This window comes from Neltuma alba, unplaced genomic scaffold, assembly GCF_004799145.2.
Source record: "Neltuma alba isolate B1F8T4 unplaced genomic scaffold, ASM479914v2 tig00012010_pilon, whole genome shotgun sequence".
In the NCBI taxonomy this organism is placed as follows: domain Eukaryota; kingdom Viridiplantae; phylum Streptophyta; class Magnoliopsida; order Fabales; family Fabaceae; genus Neltuma; species Neltuma alba.
Window position 1 is genome coordinate 1 of NW_021636581.1, and position 22,209 is coordinate 22,209.

General features: G+C 38.6%; 2 protein-coding genes and 1 non-coding gene across 3 annotated transcripts; all 3 read right to left on the minus strand.

The window, feature by feature from the left end:
• Positions 1–5,213: 5,213 nt before the first annotated feature.
• On the minus strand, positions 5,214–8,499 carry LOC114721093 (uncharacterized). The gene has a single exon (XM_028906907.1). It carries the CDS (start codon positions 7,991–7,993, stop codon positions 5,654–5,656), a length of 2,340 nt encoding a protein of 779 aa, XP_028762740.1. The 5' UTR covers positions 7,994–8,499; the 3' UTR covers positions 5,214–5,653.
• Positions 8,500–14,236: 5,737 nt separating this feature from the next.
• TRNAK-CUU (transfer RNA lysine (anticodon CUU)) lies at positions 14,237–14,309 on the minus strand. The gene has a single exon. It is a non-coding gene; the product is annotated as a tRNA-Lys (tRNA).
• Positions 14,310–14,451: 142 nt separating this feature from the next.
• Positions 14,452–17,540, minus strand: LOC114721091 (methylsterol monooxygenase 1-1). The gene is made up of 6 exons (XM_028906904.1): positions 17,075–17,540; positions 16,309–16,631; positions 15,654–15,801; positions 15,522–15,554; positions 14,993–15,209; positions 14,452–14,951 (listed from the first exon to the last, which is right to left on the minus strand). Exons 1-5 carry the CDS (start codon positions 17,402–17,404, stop codon positions 15,135–15,137), a joined length of 909 nt encoding a protein of 302 aa, XP_028762737.1. The 5' UTR covers positions 17,405–17,540; the 3' UTR covers positions 14,452–14,951; positions 14,993–15,134.
• Between the last annotated feature and the right edge of the window lie 4,669 nt (positions 17,541–22,209).

Consider the following 22,209-nt stretch of genomic DNA (forward strand, 5'->3'; position numbering starts at 1 on the left):
AACCAGACATCCATATACTCGGCTTATTATGGGAATCACCATTATATTGCTCTCCACGTGCTCCAGAACTATGATCCGGAGACACCTACTGGGGTCCCCCCCTTTTTTTAAATAATCTTTTTAGCTCTGGCTTCATTACAACGGACAAACCACCAGATATAACGCTAACTCTTCCATGGATCTTGTTTGAACAACCTCTGTTCATTCACAAGTGTTCTCTAGAATCAGGACTGGTGTTTTCCGTCACAACGTAGGAAAAGGGCCAAAAACCAAAGGAGGAAAGAAAGAACGTTAGTACGCATAGCTTCAAGTGCGTCAGCGCGACGCCGTTTAGCTCACCTCACCTCATCCAACAGATTGACCGGTAGCAAGTTTTGTCCGTTCAAACGATGTCGTTTAAGGACGGCAATGACGTGATGTGATATTGTGATGTGCCTGAAATCCTGATTCTCTGTGACGACAAATTTGTTGTTGGCATTTCATGGTTGGCTCGTACGCAGAACGTTTCCATCCATGCGTGGTTAGCCCAGAATCATATTTGCCTCTCATTCTTCAATTTGACGATTACATGGACGAATGCCATCCCATCTGAATCGCCTGGCAACACCAGAATTTGGTCCTTTCATTAAACATCGTGTATTCTCCCGCACCTTATCACATCCCCCGTCTCCGTCTCAACGGAACTGGACTGGATCATTTGTGATTGAAGGGAAGTGGGGCCCTTTCTTCGGACGAAAAGGTCAAAGTTGTTGACCAAGAGGTCATTTGGGTTGATGTAACTGGCTGGGGCAATCGAGATGGGCCCCACGCTGGGGGTCCTACACTCCTACTTGTACCGGCATACCGAGAATGATCTTAAGGCTCAATTACTCGTTCGCCTAGTTGTAGTCCTCGTGCGTCTGAAATCACGTACACCAACGTCTCGTGGCCCCATCATACGGTCATGATACTCAGCCGTCATGATTGTGACACGTGCCTCCCTAGCTGTACCCCATAGTCCTCTGCCCACAACGCTCCTGCCCTAAAGAGCAACCACCATTATTATTACTTTACGTGCAACGAATTAAAACATCAATTATTACACACCCCCGTATATTAACATAAATCAACCCACTATGGCATTGTGCCATGCACTATACATACTTCCGCTGATTTTTTAATGATAGAGGAAATAAGAAGAACAATAATAAGTTGTGCCCCTGTATTTTAATTAGCTACAATTAATAAATCTATGTGGCCATATTAATAGTTGGGCAAATGATAAGTAGTCTGTCTTGGTTATAATTAACATTTTTGCCACTACACCCACCTGAATGAATTAAGTATTTAGGTGCACGGAGTGTTCATTCACATTGATTACCCCAAAGATGAAAGACTTTCCTAGAGGCTCAGAATGGAACACGTGCATATACCGTAATATCATAATGGAGGAGGAAGACGAGTCACGTGACTTTATTTGGGGAAAAAAATAACAAAACATATCGTATTAAAGAATTGGATCGTACATGGATGAATAAGGAACAATGGAAGGAGGTATGATAAAGAAAAGCGAGTTGGTGAAAAAAATACGGAAAGAGGGAGGACTTTTTGGCTCCATCTTTGAGAAGGAAATGAATTTCATAATTACTAGCGGACCATGGGAAACAACGGTGGAAATCAACTCAAAGTAGTTCTTTGCACCGTATCTCTCTTTTGAAAACGCGAGCGTCTTTTAATTGAATAATAGTAGTAACGTACCCAGTTTTTTGAAAACACAAAGCAACGTACCTATTCAAACTCTGGTGGTCCATTACGTACTGGCTACTCAAGACACAGGACGTATTTCCGATTCGAACGTCTCGCCCTTTGAATTCCATGAGGACATATTTTTTGACTTCTCGTCACTTCACATAAATTAATATATACTTGTTTATTGTTGACAGAAGGAAACTATATCACCGGAATAAAGTTATAAAGATCTGCAAAATATAATCCTCATCCTCGGGAACTTTCAATTCAAAGTTGACACAAACACATTCTTGACGTCGAGAATCAAGCAGCCACTTATTAACCTTTACCAACTTAAAAAAATGGAAAGAAGGTTAAATTTGGGCGAGAATAACAAAACATGAAGGGGATTAATAATGACGGGGAAGATTAAATGGGAAGGAGGAGGGTAGGGCAGGATGGAGCACAAGTCACAAGAGCATTTTTCTGCTTTCTGTGGGAGCATCGATGCCTGAATGGTGTGGTGGTAGAAAAGGACACGTCCACGAGAAAAAGGCAAACAAATAAATATTGAGTAGTAAAACCAATAATAATGAACAAAGGCGCAGGGAAAAAAGATAAGAAAGGTGACACAATCAGGGCATTGGAACAGGAGAAGATTCTCGTATAAAGCCTGTGTCGTCCTATACTAATCATTACATATCCTTTGCTTTACCACTAGCAAGCTCGCCCCAGAATTGTAGAGAGGTGCGTTGCAATTGCATACCATACAAGCTAAGCCATATAAAGAGCTTAAACTAAACTTCTGGAGAGAGATAGAGAGAGAGAGAGAGAGAGAGAGCTTTTAGTTGGTGAGCAGTCAGCTTTGGTGAGGCTTGCCGACAATGATTTGTGTCTGCTGGCCACTTAGCGAGTAATTACACGATACACTCGACCCACGGGAGCGGGGTAATAGTAATACTACTATTTCTTCATTCACTCTCTACTTTTTTCTAGATTTCTACTCAGTCACTTCATTTACCGAAAGGTGAACACTTAAAAAAAAGACCCACTTCATTCATTTTTCACCTTTTTACTGTTGGCAGTGGTGGGTGTGGGAATGTGAAACCCATCCACCTTCACAAAAGAGAGATTCGTATTTCAAAAACATGAATGCTAAGTGATAATGATGATGATGACATTGTTTGTATCCCAGTCTGCTACAGTTTACAGTGGACAAGAATAATATATGCACCATAGAGTTACCTTCCTTTCGGTTTATCAGACTCCTCACAACAACAACTGTATTCCTGTGTTGTTATGTGCTCCTGATAATTTTCAGTGAACATTCAAAATAAATAGCACAAGACTTGTATCACTATTAATATAAACTTCTCAGTTAAAAACAACTGGATATTTCTTTCGAGCGGGTCGCTGTCCAAGACATCACTGCCGAGTTAACAATCCCATCAACCAGCTGAAATCTAAACCACTGTCCGGCTCCTGCTTTGAGTTACAAAATCGAGGTAATGAAATGTGATTGAAAAATAAAATAAAATCGGTTTTATGTTCATTGTTTTTTTTATTTTTTTAAAGAGTGTTTAGATAGAAATCAAACTATAATTTCAAAAATAATTTTACGGTATATGAAATAAATATTTGGAAGAATTTATCTCAATACCGATCCTACTTCTAATTTTTAATGCTTGCTGCCAAATGATATCTAAAGCATTGTCCAGTCCTGCTTTGATTTACAAAATTGAGGTAATGAAATGTGATTGAAAAATAAAATAAAATCAATTTTACGCTCATTGTTTTCTTTATTCTCTTTATTATATGTTCGAATAACTTCAAACAAGGCGCGCGAGCAAATGATGGCACTGCAATCACAGTAATTAGAATATTAAAAATGGTTTAGGTGAGCTAATTGTACGAAGAGAGCAGTGTAAATAGGATATGTGCAGGGCTGAACTTCGCCGTTAAAGTCGCAACGGCATGACTCGAATGGGAAACTGTTAGATAGTGACAACGAACAATAAAACAACGGTGTTGTTGGTAGAGTTTGTTGTAATTTCACTTTCCAACAGCTTTCCGTAGCAAAAGCATGTGTGACATGAAATAAAATAACAAGAGAATCAGTCAGATAAGAATAGAAACACATAAGGAGGATCATGCAGCAGTAGGTTGAGGCTAATACTTTTCATTACTAATTCAACAACTTCAGCAAAAGAGCTTTAACGGAGATCTCGATTTTAAGTCGGCATAAATGCAGAATGATAATATTTGAACACGACTCAAATCAAATAACCATAAAAAAAATTAAAAAGGATAGCATAGAATAAGGACAGGAGCATCTTGTGTGGTGCTTCATGCCGACAGTATTGCTTTGCTTAGGGTTCTCAAAAGAAGACCTTTGTGGCAATCATGGGAAGCATCATCTCTAAAGCCTCTGCTTCAGCAATACTAAGCTTTGGAATGTTTAAAAGAGAAGTTACCTAAAGCTGATTTGATTGAATCCAACTTAATCCTCATCTCATCTTCATCCCAATCCTCTCATCAGAAAATGACTCTAGCTTTTGGTTCCAACTTCCATGGTGGGGTTCCAAAATCTATTCAGATCGAGCCTGCCCCAGTGCCACCATTCATATTTCATCTCATGTTTTGAGGTCCGTTTTTCACTCCTGTACTATTTTCCAACTCATTCCATTTACCGCCAAGACATCTCTCTGCCAAATATTCCTTTTTCCGAGATACTAACTCCTCCTTGCAGATGGTCCACCAAGTCCTACTAACAACCAACCATTTTATGGCTCACTCACCAGTTCAACCATATCTTTGTCTACTCCTGCCACCTAGAACATTTAAGTTGTAAAATAGTACTAATAATTCATGCCCTCTATTCTCATGAAAGTCAAGTCCTGCGCTTGTACGGCACCATGTGAAGTTATCATTATCATTGTTACTATTATTACTTTTGTTAGCTGACTATCCCAAGATTGATGACGAGACTTTTGGCAGCGGAAAGTGAACTGAGCCCCATCATCCACGACAACGTTAGCTAACAGAGACTTTAATCCTGCGACCTGCGGGCCTTGTTCTGCTGACGCACCATCTAAAGCCGAGCTGATCTCTCCGCCCCTCCTTGAAAATAGGCCTATTCATGGACGACATTGACTTTATAGGCAGAAAGTTGAATATATTTGGAGCTGAAATACTCAATCTCAATCGATGTGCGCGGAGGATTGTTTGAAAGCGTAGCATCTTCCCAGGTTTTACAGGGTCGCTGCCTTTCGAGTTTCAACATTCTCGAACGACGTTTAAAGACACGCAGACATCCACACCTCATCTCAGTAAGACAGTTTCCCTAGACAAAGCCTACCTTGCATTACATGGATTCCCTTGTTTTTTCGCCCGGCAAACCATTACAAAGGATTCTCTGCAGCTTTAGCGGAAGGTGTGAAAAGCTTAAAATGGAATTAATGTCCATGCACAATTACATGAATTCACAACAACTGCTAGTTTCGACAAGAGGTGAGAAAGTGAGTGGGGATCGGATCTTAAAACCAAAGGAGAATTCATAAAAACCTTCCCCTTTACAAATACACTATTATTTATGTCAGGAATAAAAATTTCTACGACATGCTTCCAGTTATGTGCCCCAGTTCATGCTCCTTTTTCTAGCCTTACAAACAAGACGAGATATTCTTTCCCCGCGTATTTAACAACTTCAAAACCATGCAAGGGCCAAAGAAGGAAGTAGCAATACAGAAAATCTTTTCCCCCACAGATGTGTCCCCTTGCTGCCCCAAAAATCCTCAGACTAAATGAACAAAATACAAACAGAGGGAGTGGTTGAAAGAAGACCAAAGACAAGGAGGAGGAAGGAGAAGAAGGCGGGTGGTAAAAGAATTTAATAAATTCTAAAAATGAAATATCCTAACTGATAAACCAATTTTAAAAAAAAATGCTAGGCTGAGGATGTATCAACAAGGACCTGGTTGAGCACATCATCCTCCCCGTTTGCCAAGGTAAACAGCTCTGCATCCTTATCTTCATCACTAGAGAAATCGCGTCTCTCCATTTTGGAATGAGCTGCAATAAATATCAATTTCTGAGCTTTGTCCAGTGCGGTCCTGGAGTGTCCACGAGCACACACCCATCTCAATAAGGACACGTTGCATTTGAATCCGCACGAGGTTGCGTGAAGGAATATTAGCCTCACAGCAACTTTGCCTAAAGATTTGAACTCTGTAAGGTAAGTTTCCCACACAAGCCGGCTGCTTTGTGGGTTGGCAATTCTCATCTTCCCAGTCACAGGATCCCTCTCCTTCATCTGTACAGCTTGGGCATAAAGAGGATCAAGCCCTTCTGTTCTCCATTTCATAAGCTCCATTAGAGCAATATGGGCTTCGTCCTTCGAAACAAGCCTGGTTATGAGCCTGTCAACATCTTTCTCTTGCTCCGGCGTCAAGCACTTAAACGGAGGAAGGTACTTGCCGCTAGTGTCCCTTACCAAGTAAAGTGGGTCAAGAATATAAGCAGCAGCCCAAGCAGGGTGGTAGTTCTTCTTAAATCGCCTTTCAACCACTTTCTCCACTGATTCTTCTTCAATATGGAATTTGGAGCACCATTCCTTCACCTTTGCTTTCAATTCGTCCCACAGAGGAAGGCATTGACCCACAAGCGGTCTTTCTGTCTCGATCTCCAGAGCCATGTCCTTCACCAGTTTAACCAATGATTGAACTGCCTCCAATTCATTCCAAAAACCCACATCGCGGATCATATCTCCCACTTCTCTCGCTGTTGGGTCTTCAATGCATACCATTTTGAATGATTCATCTAACAGAATTAACTGAAAAGCACGAGCCGAACTCAGTATGTCTTCTATCATCGTGTGAACAGGCGCAAAGTTAAAATTTTGGGCATCTCGCGACGGCACTCGGATTAACCAGGTGTGGCCGTACTCTTGCGACTGGTACTTTTGGAAACTATTCCGAACCTGAGACTTGTAATTGACAAAATTTGCGAGCTTGAGACAATTCTCGGTGACGGTGCTGAACAACTGAAGTTCCTTGCCGAAGTCCTTGATTAAACTATTGAAGCCTTGAAACTGACAAGAAAGATTTACCATCCAATGATTCTGAATCTCCAAGTTTTTCAAAGCCTTGGCCTTAAACTTGTCCGCAACTATCCCTACACACTGTTGCACAACATTCCCGCAAATGCCAGTGATTGTCTCCCACAGCACCTCCTCTGCATACTTAGAAGGAGCAGAATCGGTCACAAACACCGCCCTTCGGTACAAACTGGTCCCATTGGGGAGATTCACGCTCAAATTCACCAAATTCTCATCACTGTAAACCCCATATTTCTTGGGTTTCCACCCATCAGATGCAATTTGAAAGAACAGGGCATCTCTGATTCGCGCTTCCAATTCTACCTTGGCTTCCTCAAATTTGGCGTCCAATCTCGCTCCTGTCAATTCTCTGCGAGAAATAGCTGGCAAACCCACCTGGTTAAGGAAAGCTCTGAACTTTGGGTGCTCCAAACTCGAAAAAGACACCGACCCACAAGATTCATACACCCAGTCAGCGAGGTAATCGAGCGCACTATCAATCTGGGTCTTGCTAAGAATAGGACCAGGTGACGTTTTAGGACTCTTGAGCTTCTTCACACTGTCTTCCAACATAGCCAGAGCTCCCAAATCCTCCTTCCCTCCGGATAGCATCAAATGCGGTTGTTGTGGCAACAAACCCGCTGCACCACCTGTCACTACAGGACTAGGTGATGCTGACGACGTCGTGTACGTGAGCTCCCCGCAGAATCGCAACGGATCCACCATGGCAAGCTGAGGAGCTGGGTAAGACGAAGCGGGCCCACCACCAGACGCTCTACCAGCAGAAGAAGAAGAGGAAGTTCTCTTGCGGTGATTGTGGTGAGCGGAAGAAGACGGCGGCGACGACACAATTGCAGCTGTAGGTGAAACAGAGGAAATGGGCACAGGTGCAGAACTGAAATTGGGACAAGTTCCACGCTTTAGATGCTCAGAAGCAGTGCGAGAAGGATTCGAGGCGGAAAATACGGCGTCGCACAGAGAGCACCTGAGCTTCACTGCCTTAGGAAGTCCAGTGTCAGTGTTGTGAACCAACATGGGCTCCAGGTGTGCCCAATACCAAGCCCCTTTACCTTTAATGGCTTTGTTTCGAACCATAACCAGCCCTTCATAGCGCTTGTGCACAGCTTTTGCTGCAAGCTCGTCGGCCGAAGCTGTGTCGACAGGCGGTGTTTCAGTGTTAGTGGTCGTCATTGCTGTAAGCACCCAAACGGATGAAAAATCTGATTTCAGCTAGGGACGGTTTGATTACATATTCACCGTCCTCGTCATCGTTGTCGCTCTGGGATTCAAGAGTCCTGATGAAACGGCATCGTGTTCGGTGCATTTAGACGGAGAAAACCGGTGATGGTGGTCGGGATTTGTATTCCCGGTGGCATGCCATACCACGACAAAGACCAGTGATCGGACAAGAGTAGTAAGTAACTAGGACGAGGAGGCTTAATTTCGTCTCTATGATGTGCTCATTACTGATAAAAAAAAATTCTAAAAAAAAAACTGCGATAAAAAGGATTCGGGGACAAAGAAGAATGGGGCAGCGAGAATTGAGATTGAGAAATAATAATGGCAAGGCAAAGGGGGAGAGACTAGGAGAGAACTCGGGAGACACTGTTGACGATCCTCAGAGGAAGTGAACGCGCTTTCACGCGGAGATTATCTGCGCGTGGGGGACATTGTCGGGGATGTTGATGGTAACTGGGACAACGAGCCAACGAGGAAAGACTGGAGCCGGAGTCCCACGTACGAAACCAAGGAGCCGATCATGGTCGTCAGTTTGCATCTATTGGGAGGTGGAAAACACGCGCTCCCAATGTGGGGCTTAGTTTTGGCGTCCGCTCCGCCCTCCGGAACTTTTTTTAAAAAACAATATTTTGTTTATTTAAACTTTGAAGGTTAATATGTTAATTTTCTTTTTAAGGGTCTAATTGTGGGGGGCTTGCCATGGGTGGGGGAGGCTTGATTTGTCCGTTTCTTTCTTTTTTCTCCTTCACTTTTGGTTTTGTTTATTTACATTGTAAATGAATTAAATAAATAATTATGGGAAGTGGGGCGGAGGGCAAGGGCCTTTCCTTTTGTGATTTGTTGCATCATGTGATGAATTGAATGTGCGGACACTAAAGGGCAGCCTAGGAATTTGATGAATTCTAAATCAGTTCCTATGTTCAGTCCCAAAAAAAAAAAACAGTTCCTATGACTATAGAACAGAGTTGACTGTGACACGGGCCCTATTTTTTTCATATTAAAAAATTAGTTTATTTATTTATAATAAATGGGTATCTGGTTTTTTAGGAATGCCATCATGGGCATCAGAATTTTATTGATAAAAGCCTCCTTTTAGCATATGTAATTAATATGGGTATCTTGAAAAAGTATTATAAACTAACGAGATAATATGAATTAAGATTTTGGATTTAATATCAAAGTAAATATCTCAATTAGCTTCAATATTTTAAGAATTAAGAATTGAATATCTCAAGATTAGACCAAATTCACTGTAACTGTGATGCATTAGTTATTGAAAAATGTCAAACCTAGAGTGAGCAAGAGGCACGCAGGTTGGTAAGAGCTGGGCACAAGCATGCAACCATGCATGCATGGAAGGGGTGCGGAGGGAAAGCTCCGAACAAAAGCGGATCGAGTTTTACTAAAAGAGGTATACTTGTGACCTCCATGACCGCTCTTAATTCCAATATCCACAAGAAGCCTACCCACAAATTTCCAATCTCCAATACAGGTCCCCGCTATGTATTTGTGTTTACTCAGGGACCTCAAGCTCGTGAATTTGAAGTTTTGAAGCCCTAATAAGTAATATCGCAAGACTGTAAGAGCCCTCTGTATTTTTTTTCTTACTATATTATTAATTTGCAAAAATTCGAGACAGTGATCACCATGTATCATCAGGAGATTGCAGAAAACCATAACGGTAAGAAAAATAACAAGAGAGCATGCCACGAGGGGCACACGCTTTTATAATTGCAAATTTGAATCATGGTATTGAGTCGGTGTTCCTATCGTAATTACAATACGTTTTGCTATAATGACTCATAATGACCCCCTCCTCTTAATCATTTGTTGCCGTAAACATGTCAAAATTATTGGGGTTCCATCGCTCACAGCCCCATCTGTCGTCTTTTAGTATACATTCAAGAAATACAATAGAGATGGGAAGAAAAAGAAATGGATTCGAAATACATTGAGGCTTTTTTAGTTCAAAAATATGATATTTATATACTGTATTTTAGTTCAAAAGTTTAGGGGATTCCTGATCAAGTATTAAATGCCACAAAAATTATCTGGACATGACTCCTAAGAAGTTCAGTACAAGTCAGTTTTTAATACAGCAGATTGTTATAGGCAACGACATTTCAGGTATAATTAAATAATAATAGCTAAATTTTCATAATGAAAACAGGTTAAGGTAAGGTGGATGCACATGTAGCATAAACTGTTGTTTCCATTTTATTAATTCCAATTTTGCTGCAATGAATAATAGTATTTTGTTAATAGGGAGCTTAGGAGCTGGGCGTTAATTGAAGTGGCAGATGGGTTTGCTCTGACGATACACTAAAACCCACCAAACTAAATAATACCTTAGTAGGCCTGCCCTTGTCCACCAACTGTTTAATTTACCCAAATCCATCACCATATCCAACAACTCTATGTTGCCCATTGTACTTACCCAGATGTTGGCCAAATCCGGAAGGACGAAATCCGTTTCGCTACTGCCAACTGCTCATATTTTAATAACTACCTTCACCAATTCTTCGTATTAGAAAGTAAATCTTATCTAAAAAATTGGAGGTATTAACAAGTTTAATTTTCTGTTAATTTAATTCCAACTCCTAAACTAACCCCCCAGATTGTTTAACACATTTAAGTTCACTTGATTCCTGTCGGATCTTGAGGCCCAACCTCTTATGAGTTTTTCTTTGTCCTGAACATATAATTGTAATTTGCCAAGGATTAAATATGGATGATTTTCATTCACTTACTGCCCCAAGATCATCTGAAAGAAGATGTTTGAATATACGAGGATGGGGGTTGCTGTCTTCTTCTTTGATAATGCCAAGCACGTGCCTCTTTGACCTGTAATTTTCTAAGCTTTAAGCTTTTCCCCTTCTCACACACCATGATTCTTGCGTCACAAACGGTGCACTGAGTCAACCTTGTTACTTTTCAAATTCCCTGCAGATTGATTTACGGGATTGTCGCAGGTCACGTTTACGTTCGTTAAATTATGAATAGTTTCGAGTATGATATACTACCTCCTATCATACTTATAAAACCTTGTTTATAGTCTATAAATGAAGCATTATAATTATGACCGGAGGTAATATTAAACTATTAAAGATCATGAATTCCAACATTGTCACAAGTAAGTGATGTCATTAATATACGTAATCCATTGAAAATCATTTGAGTTTTGAATAGTAAACGATATATCTCGTCTATTTGTGCAAGGCATGAGAAATCATGACAGTAAGATATAAAATTTTTAGCAAACTATACTATTTATAAGTGATCAATAACCCTACCTTTGCTATTCTCTAAAACTCTACAATATGTCAATAAATATTGATCACTACCTCCGTCCTTTATTAGATTACAAGAGTTTGTTTGATTTTCAATTTGGTTCTAAATATAAGACCCAAATCCACTTTATCTATCATATTTTTTTTTAAAGCAGTCCTTATAATAGTTAATCATGTTAAATGTTTTATTAAATAATAATTTTAACTAATATACATGATTAGTACGGATATTTTGAAAAATACAATATCTATTTATAACAAATAACTAACATAACTGATTTTTTTAATATTCTTAAATTAGTTAATTAGGTCGTATATTAAAGACTGGATGTAGTATTATGCTGGGTTATCTGTTATGAAAGTAAAATAACTGAAACTGTTCGTTGTAGTACGTGCATGAAATGTTTTCTCTTAAGCCATACGAAGCATTAATGCTTTTAAGCCTCATTGTCTGTCTTTTTTTTAATATAAAAAAATTGCTATGTGTATTTGTTTTGCATACATTCTCTTAATCTAAATAATCATTTGCAATTAATGCAATAACAATAAATTATTCCAGTGATGAAGATAATTACAAGAATAAAGACGATATGGAGATGCATGGTGCAGCAACGATTAGTATTTGATGCCACAATTTTATTTTAATTTCCGCCATTATTCACTTGTCAAGTTTCATCAATTACCCTATATCAGCTACACTGTGGTCCTTTTTGGCCCTGGTTCCCCTTTAGACCCAGCCTATCCCAGTTTTTACTTACCTCAGTTTTAATTTTTTTTAATCGTTTATTTTACTTTCAACAACTTGCATTGAAGACGATGTGTAAAAGCAAGTTTTGAATATTAAAAATGATGATTTAATATCGATAATTTTCGATTCAGGGCTGTTCCCTGCATCTGACATTTACTATCTCATTTGCATGTTGGGCTAATCTAATGCCATTATAATTATTTCATGGACGACTGAAGATTTTTTGTTTTTTCCTGTTTGGTTTAGTTAGCAGTTTAAAAACCCTACTCTCTTCAAAGGGGAGGGGACCGGATTCCCCCCAGTTTTGTCACCATAGAATGCAGAACCCACAATCTTCTTAATGAGAGAAAGTACAAAGTGCCATTGAATAAAAAATTTATTGATAATTAAATCGAGGAGAAATGTAGGATTCATCTGGTCCAAATCTTGTAAGGCAAGATTTTGAAATCCAATAAAAAAATACGTATTCTTCTTTTTTTTTGCCCCTTATAGGTCAAGGGTGGGGTGCCAGGAGGATGGTCAGCCTGATTTGTTAATACTAATAGTAAAAAAATTGAATAATAATTTATAAACATGTTTAATATAAGTCAAGATAAAATTGATTTAACATGATAAATAATGATTGACAAGATGTTTATAAATTATTTTAAATAAAAAAATACTTATAAATCATTTTAAATGAGTCTAAAGCTTGATAGAGAATAAGGGACGGAGTTTCTTTAATTACCAAATAAATACTTTGAATGGAAAAGATTAAAATGAAGACTGTTTTTGTGTATTTTTCGTTATCGTAGTACTAGTACTACTATAGTCAAACGTAGACTTCTTTGTATAGGCCCGTAATATCAGGTACTCAGTGGCACCAATCAAGGAGCCAGAAGGATGTTGATTTAGCATCCACTATTAAGGACAGCATCCTCTCCGCCAGTCCCCCACAACCCCCCCAAAAACAAAAACATCAAATCAAAAAGGGGTGAGTTCGCACAGTGAAACACAACGTGTACATGTATGTGTGCCCGATAGTTAAAAGCAAACCGGGTAATACATAATATTATCTTTCGGTCCTAATTATAAAAATTCGTTTAAAGTTTTATAATCAGAATCAATGTTGAATCTCTGGTTTCAATCTTGTATTACTTATTGGTCTATTGAAGTTATCATTCGGTAAAGTGAATTTGTTATTTTCCGTAATCAACTTATCATTTGGCTGAGGGACATTTTATCATGATTTCATATTTGCAAAAGTGAGATAGGGTTCTTATTTGCTATGTTTCAAATTAAGAGTCTCAAGTCGTAATTTTACATGCTGGGGGTTTTTATTTACAATTTTCCCAAATATAAATATACAATTTATTGTTAACAGTGATTTTATTAGTACAAAAGTAGTAAAAACAATAAAGAAAATGAGAAATCAAATTTAGAATTAAAGTTTCTAATAAAATATAAAGTGATATGTAAAATATAAAGTTATATGTAAATCAAGTGAAAATGATAAAACTTTTTCTCATTAAAATTAAAATAAAATTATAAAAAAATTTTAAAAAATAAAACAAAGGCCTAGCGGGTTAGCTTGTGGGGAGCTGTGGATTGGTGGGTGCGGGCTGAAAATAACCGCATCAAAATAGTCTCTATTTTTTTTAACCCAACTCATTACTTTATGACCGGTTGGCGAGTTAAGCCTACAGGTTCAACTCATATTACCAGCTCTACTAGAAGGGGATGGAAGGGTGTCCACGTGTACGGCAAGGAACGAGAAGCTGGCAATACCACTAATGATGCCTTCAAAAAGAAAAACACTTTATGAAAGTGGCCCAGATACGTACATAAATGGAATGAAAGGAGATTAGCCGTCACAACTGGAGAGTTGAAGCGCACATCGTCGCCGGCCCCAGTCATGGCTCTCACCCTTTCCCTGTTCACGTCTCCTGTCCCGCCTGGGCCTTATATTTTGCACTATCCCCTTCACTAGGGGGCTACGGCCTACCCACCTATCTCCTCGTTTTATGGCTCGATGTCACCTTTAACCCTATTACTCTAATCATACTATTCCCTCCCTCGTTTTGGGCCTCGTTTTGTTTCCCAACACAATAGGCCCACATGTTCCTCTCGTCATACTGTTTTAAATAAATTAAATATTTTTTCTCAAAAACATCAAGGCGCCCACCGTGGGGCTCGAACCCACGACCACAAGGTTAAGAGCCTTGCGCTCTACCGACTGAGCTAGACGGGCAGCTGCCGTGCCTCACCCTGCCCCTTGCGATACTATATAAGATATGCTCGACTTGCTAAAAAAGCAACGAGGATACTTGCCTTCTGTTCTCGCAAATAGATTCTCTTTTACGTCCCCAAAAGAAAAATTGATGACAGAGATCGGACAGGTATACCTAGTCGCGTAAACATGAGAAATCATCAACTCATACGTAAATAGTTCTCACCAATAATAACTCCAACTCTGTAATTACGGAGAGAAGTTTGACTTAAAGCTCTCAACGCTGCAATATACGCCAGAGTCACCCCCCCCCCAATACAAAACAATTAACCAAAAGACTTCAGCTTCCTCAGAACTTCGTGGAAGCCGATGAGAACCGCCGGTGAGTCATCATGCCCCGCCACATACTCGTCCATATATGTGACAGACCGCATATCGATGGTTACTTGTTCACGGATGCCAGTCAATGGAGTCTAGTTTATCATAACACCTAAATCATTTTGGAGAAGCAGCCTCTCTTCGTATTTAAGAACTAACGACCCACAAAGTGAGACTCTGATCAAAACACGAAGCAAACAAAAACAGAAAAAAGTAGTTCGAATTCTATTTCTTGACTACAGTACAAATTCCTCCCTATTACTCGCACGGAGTCACAGGTTCTACCTGCCCCTTCTTTTTTTTTTTTTTTTTTTTGGACTCACTACCTGCCCCTTCTAGACAACAGAAACGCCGTTCTAATCTTAACCTCCTCAAGCTACTGAAGGCGTCTATTTTTCACTGGCACCTGTGTCCGCGCCAACTTAAAGATTCGAATAACACACCTAAGCTGCAGATGCCGCCCCATAATCAGTCAAACTTGTCATTTTGGTTGTTGTACGACCCTCCATTCTGTTCAACGCGGTTCTTCAACTCCTCCTTCAACTAAAACACGCCGCCAAAAGTAGGGTTAAGGAAAAGAAAAAAGATAGTTGCTGCAGAATGTCGCTACTTTCAAGCATAAATAAATTATGTATTCAATCTTAGATTAAAGTATCTATGCATAATAATGTTACTGGGATGCATGCAACTAATTTCTATTTTATTACTTGTGTAAAATGATCAAATTTCATTCAACTTCAGAGGGAAGAGGTTAAAATAAGGACAATAGACAAAAGCATCTCTATCACCAGAAACATGGACAGAAACATGATTAAAGAAATTAGCCACTAATTTTTATAAGATGTAGATATATACCTTCTGAAGGATTTTCTTCTGATGTCTATAACCCTGTGACAACAAAAGTAAATTATCTCAACATGATTGAACACCTTGAAAGAACTATGAAGTTATTTATATCGCCGAAGAATTCCAGATTCATGATCCAACCTTGTCAGTTCCATAGATGTAATCACAGTACGTGAAAACTGATGCGAAATTGCTTTGGCAATATCCTCCAACATAATGATGGTAATCGTGATACTCTGCGCCACCGTAAAACGGAATGTACTTTGTAATACTCCAGGGGAAGTCATACCTGACGAGAAAAACAATATCAAAAAGTCAGGCACTGCAGAGGCCACACAAGAATAGAGACCCAGAGGTCATGTACTTTGTAAAACCCCAGCATATGATCGTGAACATGATGCCAGATGATAGAATCAACAGGTTTCCAGCAAAACAACACTAGACAACCGTTTTAGAAGTAAAAATCTGTATAGTGACTTCTAATGTCAAAAATTCCCCCTGCATTTCTAATTTTTGTTAAGGAATCTGTTGCGAAATTTCGATACCAGGAAATAAAGACTAGACCAACCGTCATTTGGAGAGTTTTCCAGTCTAAAGTGGCTTACATAGACTCTTTTCTTTTTCTCTTTCTTTTTTTTTTTTTGGGTGGGGGGGAGGGTTAATGCCTCTAATAGAATTGCATTTAGGAATATCAACGAAAGGAACTCTGAGGTCGGCATCGTTCGGGAAAAATCGAGTGAAGCAGAAAATAAGAAAATAAAAGGTAGTGAGAAAGATGCGGAATGTCGAGCATTACCCGCTGTGCGTGTCGATCGCCTCAATCTGCCTCAATGCTATCCACAACCAGAATGTAATCATGTGCCCAGGAACAATAGCTGGTCCAAGAAAAGATGGAATTCCAAGGATCAATATCTCCGCCCAATGGGCGTAGGGTGCCGCAAATCCAATGGGAGCTGTGTATTCATGGTGGACTCTATGAATCTTCTCGTAACCCCACTTACAATGCAGAAACCTGTGAATCCAGTAATTGGTATAGTCCTCTATCATAAAATACACCGCCAGCTGTGAAAGAATCTCCCATCCCGACGGCAATGGCAGCCCCGTCCGGATTCCAATAATCTGTAACAGATTGAAACAGGTAATTCAGTTCAAAACCGCCAGTCATTCCATAATGTGATATTTAATTGAAGTAAGCCATGTACAAGATCCGAATATCCGACTCCCCTGCTCTCTCTAAAACTTGGAAAGATAGCAAATAAGCTCTAAACTGAAATAACAAAGTGCATCGAAATAAAAGTCGGAAAAGATTATTATCCGGATGTGATTGGAGATACATGATACTACATCTTGGGTTACTAACAGAGATCTCACTGGTCAGGGGGATCGCAGCATAATAAAATCAAGAAACATTTGAAAAGAAAAATGCAAAGGCAAACCATCTTCTAAATCCTGTACGCGCAAAAGAAATTGGGAGTCAATGCATAGGCAAAGAATCAGATTCCGTAAGATTTTAAACTGAATCAAGCGCACTCGAGCAATTTAGCAATCTGCCACAAACATACCTTGATGGAGGGATATGAGACGAGTTGCAGAGGTCCAACGACTAGAAGGAACATGCGCATGACATCCTTATAGCACCTAAGCATTTCGTCCAAAGATAGACGAACCTTGGGTTGAATCTTGTACTTGTCGAAGCCGGCTAAGCGCTTGATCTCCAAGAAGACAAGAGGAATGGGGAGGAGGGAGAAAATGAGAAAGAGGAAGAGTATGTTATGGCAATAAAGAAAGTAATCGGACTTGCGAGCAGAGTAATTGAACCAGAGGGTCTCGGAGAAGGTGAGGTTACGGCCGAGAGCCGCCTCAGCTTCCTGCAAAGATTGGTAGGGCAGCATGTCGCCGGGAAACAGAAACAATGGCTCGGAGCGATTATTGGAAGCGAGGAGGCAAAAACGAATATGGGTGGAGGAGAAGGGGGGCGTTTTGTTCGCGAGATGCTGTGATGCGCCTTGCTGCTTCGCAATTATTTGCGGGAATTTTCAAATGCCTGACGCCCCTTTTATATCCTCTCAACATATGTAAGCAATTTATCAGAGAAATTATAATCAAGTCATGCTGAAGACAAATAATTATTAAAAAATTCTAATAACAATCTAAATAACTTGTAATTATAAGTTCTAGAATAAAAAATGATAAGTTTTAAGATTTGTTTTATAATTTTTTATTTTCTTAAAATTTTATTATAATTCTCCCAATTTATTAATCCCATTTTATGTCCTTCTTAGTTCTTTACTACTCTACTCTCGTACTAAATTTTCCCCAATTTCTAACGTCACTTCCAAGCGGTGACATACTCTTCTGTTCCTTCCCTTTGAAAAAAAAACTTAAAACCCATTAACCCTATATCTTAAAATTTAATAATTCTATTTTTATTTGATACATATACTTTTTAAAAAATAATACTCAACATAATAATAAATAAATGATAAAATAATATATTGAGATTAAAAATTTAATAAAATGACATATAAATATAACTAAAGACCAAAGAAGTATATACTAGGAAAGCTAATTAAAATGACAAATATCTAGATTGGAGGGAGGAGGAGGTAACTAGTTACTACCTCCGATCCTTAATATAGGATCTCGTTTGATTTTTATTTTGGTCCTAAATATAAGACTCCAATCCATTTTGTCTCTAATATTTATGTATTTTTTTCCAAGATAGTCTTTCTAACAATGATAATTCTAACCAATACACTTGATTAGTAAGGATATTTTAAGAAGGATAACACCTATTTATGATTAAAATACTAACTTAACTTCTTTTCTTAATCTCTTCAAATTAGTCAATTTGCTCTTATAATTAGAACAACACAGAGATGACGTTGGACACTTGATGGCAGACAATGATGTTTGTTTTGGGATGAAAGAGCTATTAATCAGCTTCTTCTTCTTTTTTCCGCCTAAGAAAGAGCTATTAAATCAGCTATTCGTTCATGATATGGCTCCCGCGTTAATTCTGTTTGACCAGCCAATAATTTATGGAGTGAATCTGTAATCACTAATATAATGACCCTTGAGTTGATATTTAACTCATAAAATTAACTTGGGCATCCAATAAATTAATGATATTACTATGAAGTTGGTAAATTAAACAAGTTTAGAAATATGACTCTTACTAGGGAAGGAATAGACTGAAAATAGGGGTGGGGTTTGTAAAAGTTGAGAAGTGAAATGAAAGGGAATCCTAAACAGAAAAGCTGGGAGGAAGGGCATATTTTGGATGCTTGTCAATTAATGTTAAGGAATTAAGGAGAGAGAGATATGATGGACGTCGTTGTCATGGAGGAAAAGGGTGTTGTTTCGGATCAGAGTCCAATGGAAGAGCAGGCTTGAGAAGAGAAGCATGACTTGGCAACCATAATTAAGCGACTAAGCATCTTTAACTTGGCACCCTCTTTTAATCATTTACTCCCTTCACGCTGTTGCCTGCTATGCTGTCAATGATCTGATCACCAAATTGACGTTTACGCACCTCTCCAATATAATCTATCATGTCTACTTCAATATCTTTCATTTGACTCATCTCTATCTCCTCATTATGAGCGTATTATAATGCGCATTAATCCCTAATAATCAACTCTCTGCCAACTTCTTGTTTATTCCTCATAATCATTCGTATTGTATTATACACAATCTTCCCTTTGTTCTGAGTTCTTCATCACTCACGAGCACACTACTGTTGAACTGCGAAGGGCAACGTCTTCCTCGTCATGACCTATCATTGAACAAAAACCTTTCGAGACTTGCAGACCAATCTTCTTTTGCAGGACCCATACGTGCATTATGACCTATAATGTTTCTGCAAATTTTAATCTTCCTTACAGATGAATTCACCACGCTGCCTTCTTCCTTCCCAATATCCAACTGATCATATTCATATTGTGAGAGAGAGACATAATAATGGAGGACAGCAAATACGGGTGCAGCAAAATAGGCTCGATCGTCTCAGTATCACTGCCAAATACAGCAGCCGAATTAGTTGCAGAGAGTTGTATATATAAGGATACGTACGTAGATGTATAAATAATGAAATGATGAGAGTGAGAAGAGAGAGGGAGATGATGAGATGATATGAAGGTGAAGAGTGGGCAGCCCCCACAGAGATGAGTGATGAGTGCGGCGATGATGATGTGATGGGAGGCAAATGATTTGGTAAGTGGACTAAATATCGCTATTGCAAGAAAAAGTTGTCACCTTTGGCTTTGTGGGGAGAAGAGAAGATTGATATATGCACAGTGTTATATACTGTGTGACACACACAGAGAGGATGGTGCGAACTGATTTGCATGCGGACTTCAAAATGCATCGAGTAGTGTCCTGATGGATGGCCTCTATTGTGCCAAAAGCAATGATAATAATAATAATCATCCGTTGCATCAGAGATCAGTGCAGCTAGCAATATCATCGGTGACTGTTGATGGCCATGCCCGGCTGCTTTCGCAAAAGCACCTTTAAACGAAGGCTGATCGGATTTTCATTAAAAAGTAACAAAAGTGAAAAAAATTACAATGTGGGTCTTGCTTTGTTTGTTTCTTTGCATCCATCTATAGCTATCTGCCATCTCTTTTTGACTTGGTTTCAACGTTTTCACCGTCGCTTTCCAATCATATAACGTGCTGCTTTTGACCGCAAATTGCCATCCTTCATTCATTCTTCATATCTTCCTGGTCAACGTCTAGCTGATTAGTCACATGGATCCCAGTAATTAGGGGCATATCCTTGACTGATAGTAAACTATATTTCTTTCCCGGGACCCCATCTTGAACGTGATTGAAACACGAGGATTCTTAATACAGATATTGTTGCAATGTAATTGAGGACGGATTAAGACTGAAGAAGTTGGAGGCGTTTTCATTTAAATTTATATACCACCATGCTGTCGGTAATTAAGTTTGAAAAAGATGGGAGCGTGCGTTTTGTTATTGTAAGAATCATTAATATATTAATATATACAAAATAAAGTAAAAGAGGGAAAAAAAAAGTTACTCTAGTAGTCCATTCATAAGTGATTCATAATGTAATATAGCTGGATGGTTTCATATTTTATGTGAAAAACCAGGCCCAAAAACTGGTTAAATTTAAAAGTGGAATATAGAAAAACCTTAAAAAGGGAATTGAGGCAGCTCAGTTCGACTAATTAAGCATCAAAATGACTTTCCTGCTGGGGAGAATAATGAAGGTGACACTTTTTTGGCGTAGGAAAGCAATTTACGGCAACTTTTATTTGTTCTACGGTACTTGGTTCTGTAACTATAGAGGAGGGATATTGCCTTGGCCTGCTTCAAACTTCCGGAAGATTCACACTGCACAGCTTAATTACCAGCCATATACTCCTCTCATCTTATAAAGGTCTTATATTTAGAATCGGAAAAGTAATAAGATATGAAGAGGGCAAGACAGAAGGCGTAGGCCGTAGGGCCTTGACGACCATGAAATATCATATGACGGGAGTACAACTGTTATAATTTAACACCTTACAGCTATTAATTTCCCCACTACAACTTCTCATGTGGTTCCCATAACTTACACACATGTCGTTCTTCAAACAGGTAGCCAGGAAGATGATTGGATCTGGCTCTGCTGATGAGGTGGCCTCTGCCCTCAGCTGGTATCCTCTAGGGACTACCACTTCTCTAGAGTAAACTATCAAATACTCACATTTCAGGCAGATATTTCTCACCGGCCAGTCTCATTTTAACATTTCTCTTGTACTATGTACTTAATATAAAAACTAATTGACTAATTTAAATAAATTAAAAAAATTAATTAAGTTGGTTATTTATAATAAATAGATATTGTTTTTTTCCTAAAATACCATTATTAATCAAGTGTATATTGACTATAACTTCCATTATTATAAGGACTATATTAGAAAAAAATAGATAAAGATGAGAGACAAAGTAAATTGGAGTCTTATATTTACAATTAAAATAAAAATCAAATGAATTCCTATATTAAGGACTGAGGGTAGTATATATTAGCTAGTTTAAATTCTTTATTAAGATGTAAAATATAATAATGCAAATTTAATTGTTACATATTGTCCTGTAACGAAATTTTATTGGAAAAATACACATTATTTTTTTCCCATCTATTGTATAGACTTACGGAAGGTGAAGTTTGTTGCGTATTTAATATTTGATATAAGGAAATTATATTATACAGAATTAAATCTTTACTGCATGATAAAGTTTAATTTCTATAGCTAAGACTGGTTCGGCTGACTTATTGCTAAACTTTTGTTCTAACCATTTTAATTTTTTGTTTTACAAAAAGTACCTTGCTAATTAAAGCCCACCGATTACTCTAGAAGTGATCTACGCCGGGTGAGAGTACCATAAATATCATTTATTTTTTCTACATATAAGCTTAAAATTATTATCAGAACAATGATTTAAAAAAAAAAAAAAGAATAATTCAGCCATAGCCGGTGACACCGAGTTAAAAGCTAAGAAGATTGCATAGAATTCTGTTCTTTCAGCAGCTAAATGTTGGAACGTTTCATCAACTTTAATCCTTTATGGCATATAAGTCTCCATATCCCTCCTTTGTTTAATTCTGAAGTACTCCTCCGATCCTAAAGGCCTTGGTTCATGTAGCGTTCTTGAGTCAGAGGAATGAGCTGTGTATAAAG

Bases quoted from the DNA above. Each gene is read 5' to 3' on its own strand.
- LOC114721093 (XM_028906907.1), bottom strand. From the start codon at position 7,993: ATGACGACCACTAACACTGAAACACCGCCTGTCGACACAGCTTCGGCC.
- LOC114721091 (XM_028906904.1), bottom strand. From the start codon at position 17,404: ATGCTGCCCTACCAATCTTTGCAGGAAGCTGAGGCGGCTCTCGGCCGT. The intron at 15,802-16,308 runs GTAATGCTCGAC...TTTTCTCGTCAG, and splicing joins GCGATCGACACGCACAGCGG to GTATGACTTCCCCTGGAGTA. The intron at 15,210-15,521 runs GTATATATCTAC...GGCGTGTTTTAG, and splicing joins AGAAGAAAATCCTTCAGAAG to TTGAAGGAGGAGTTGAAGAA.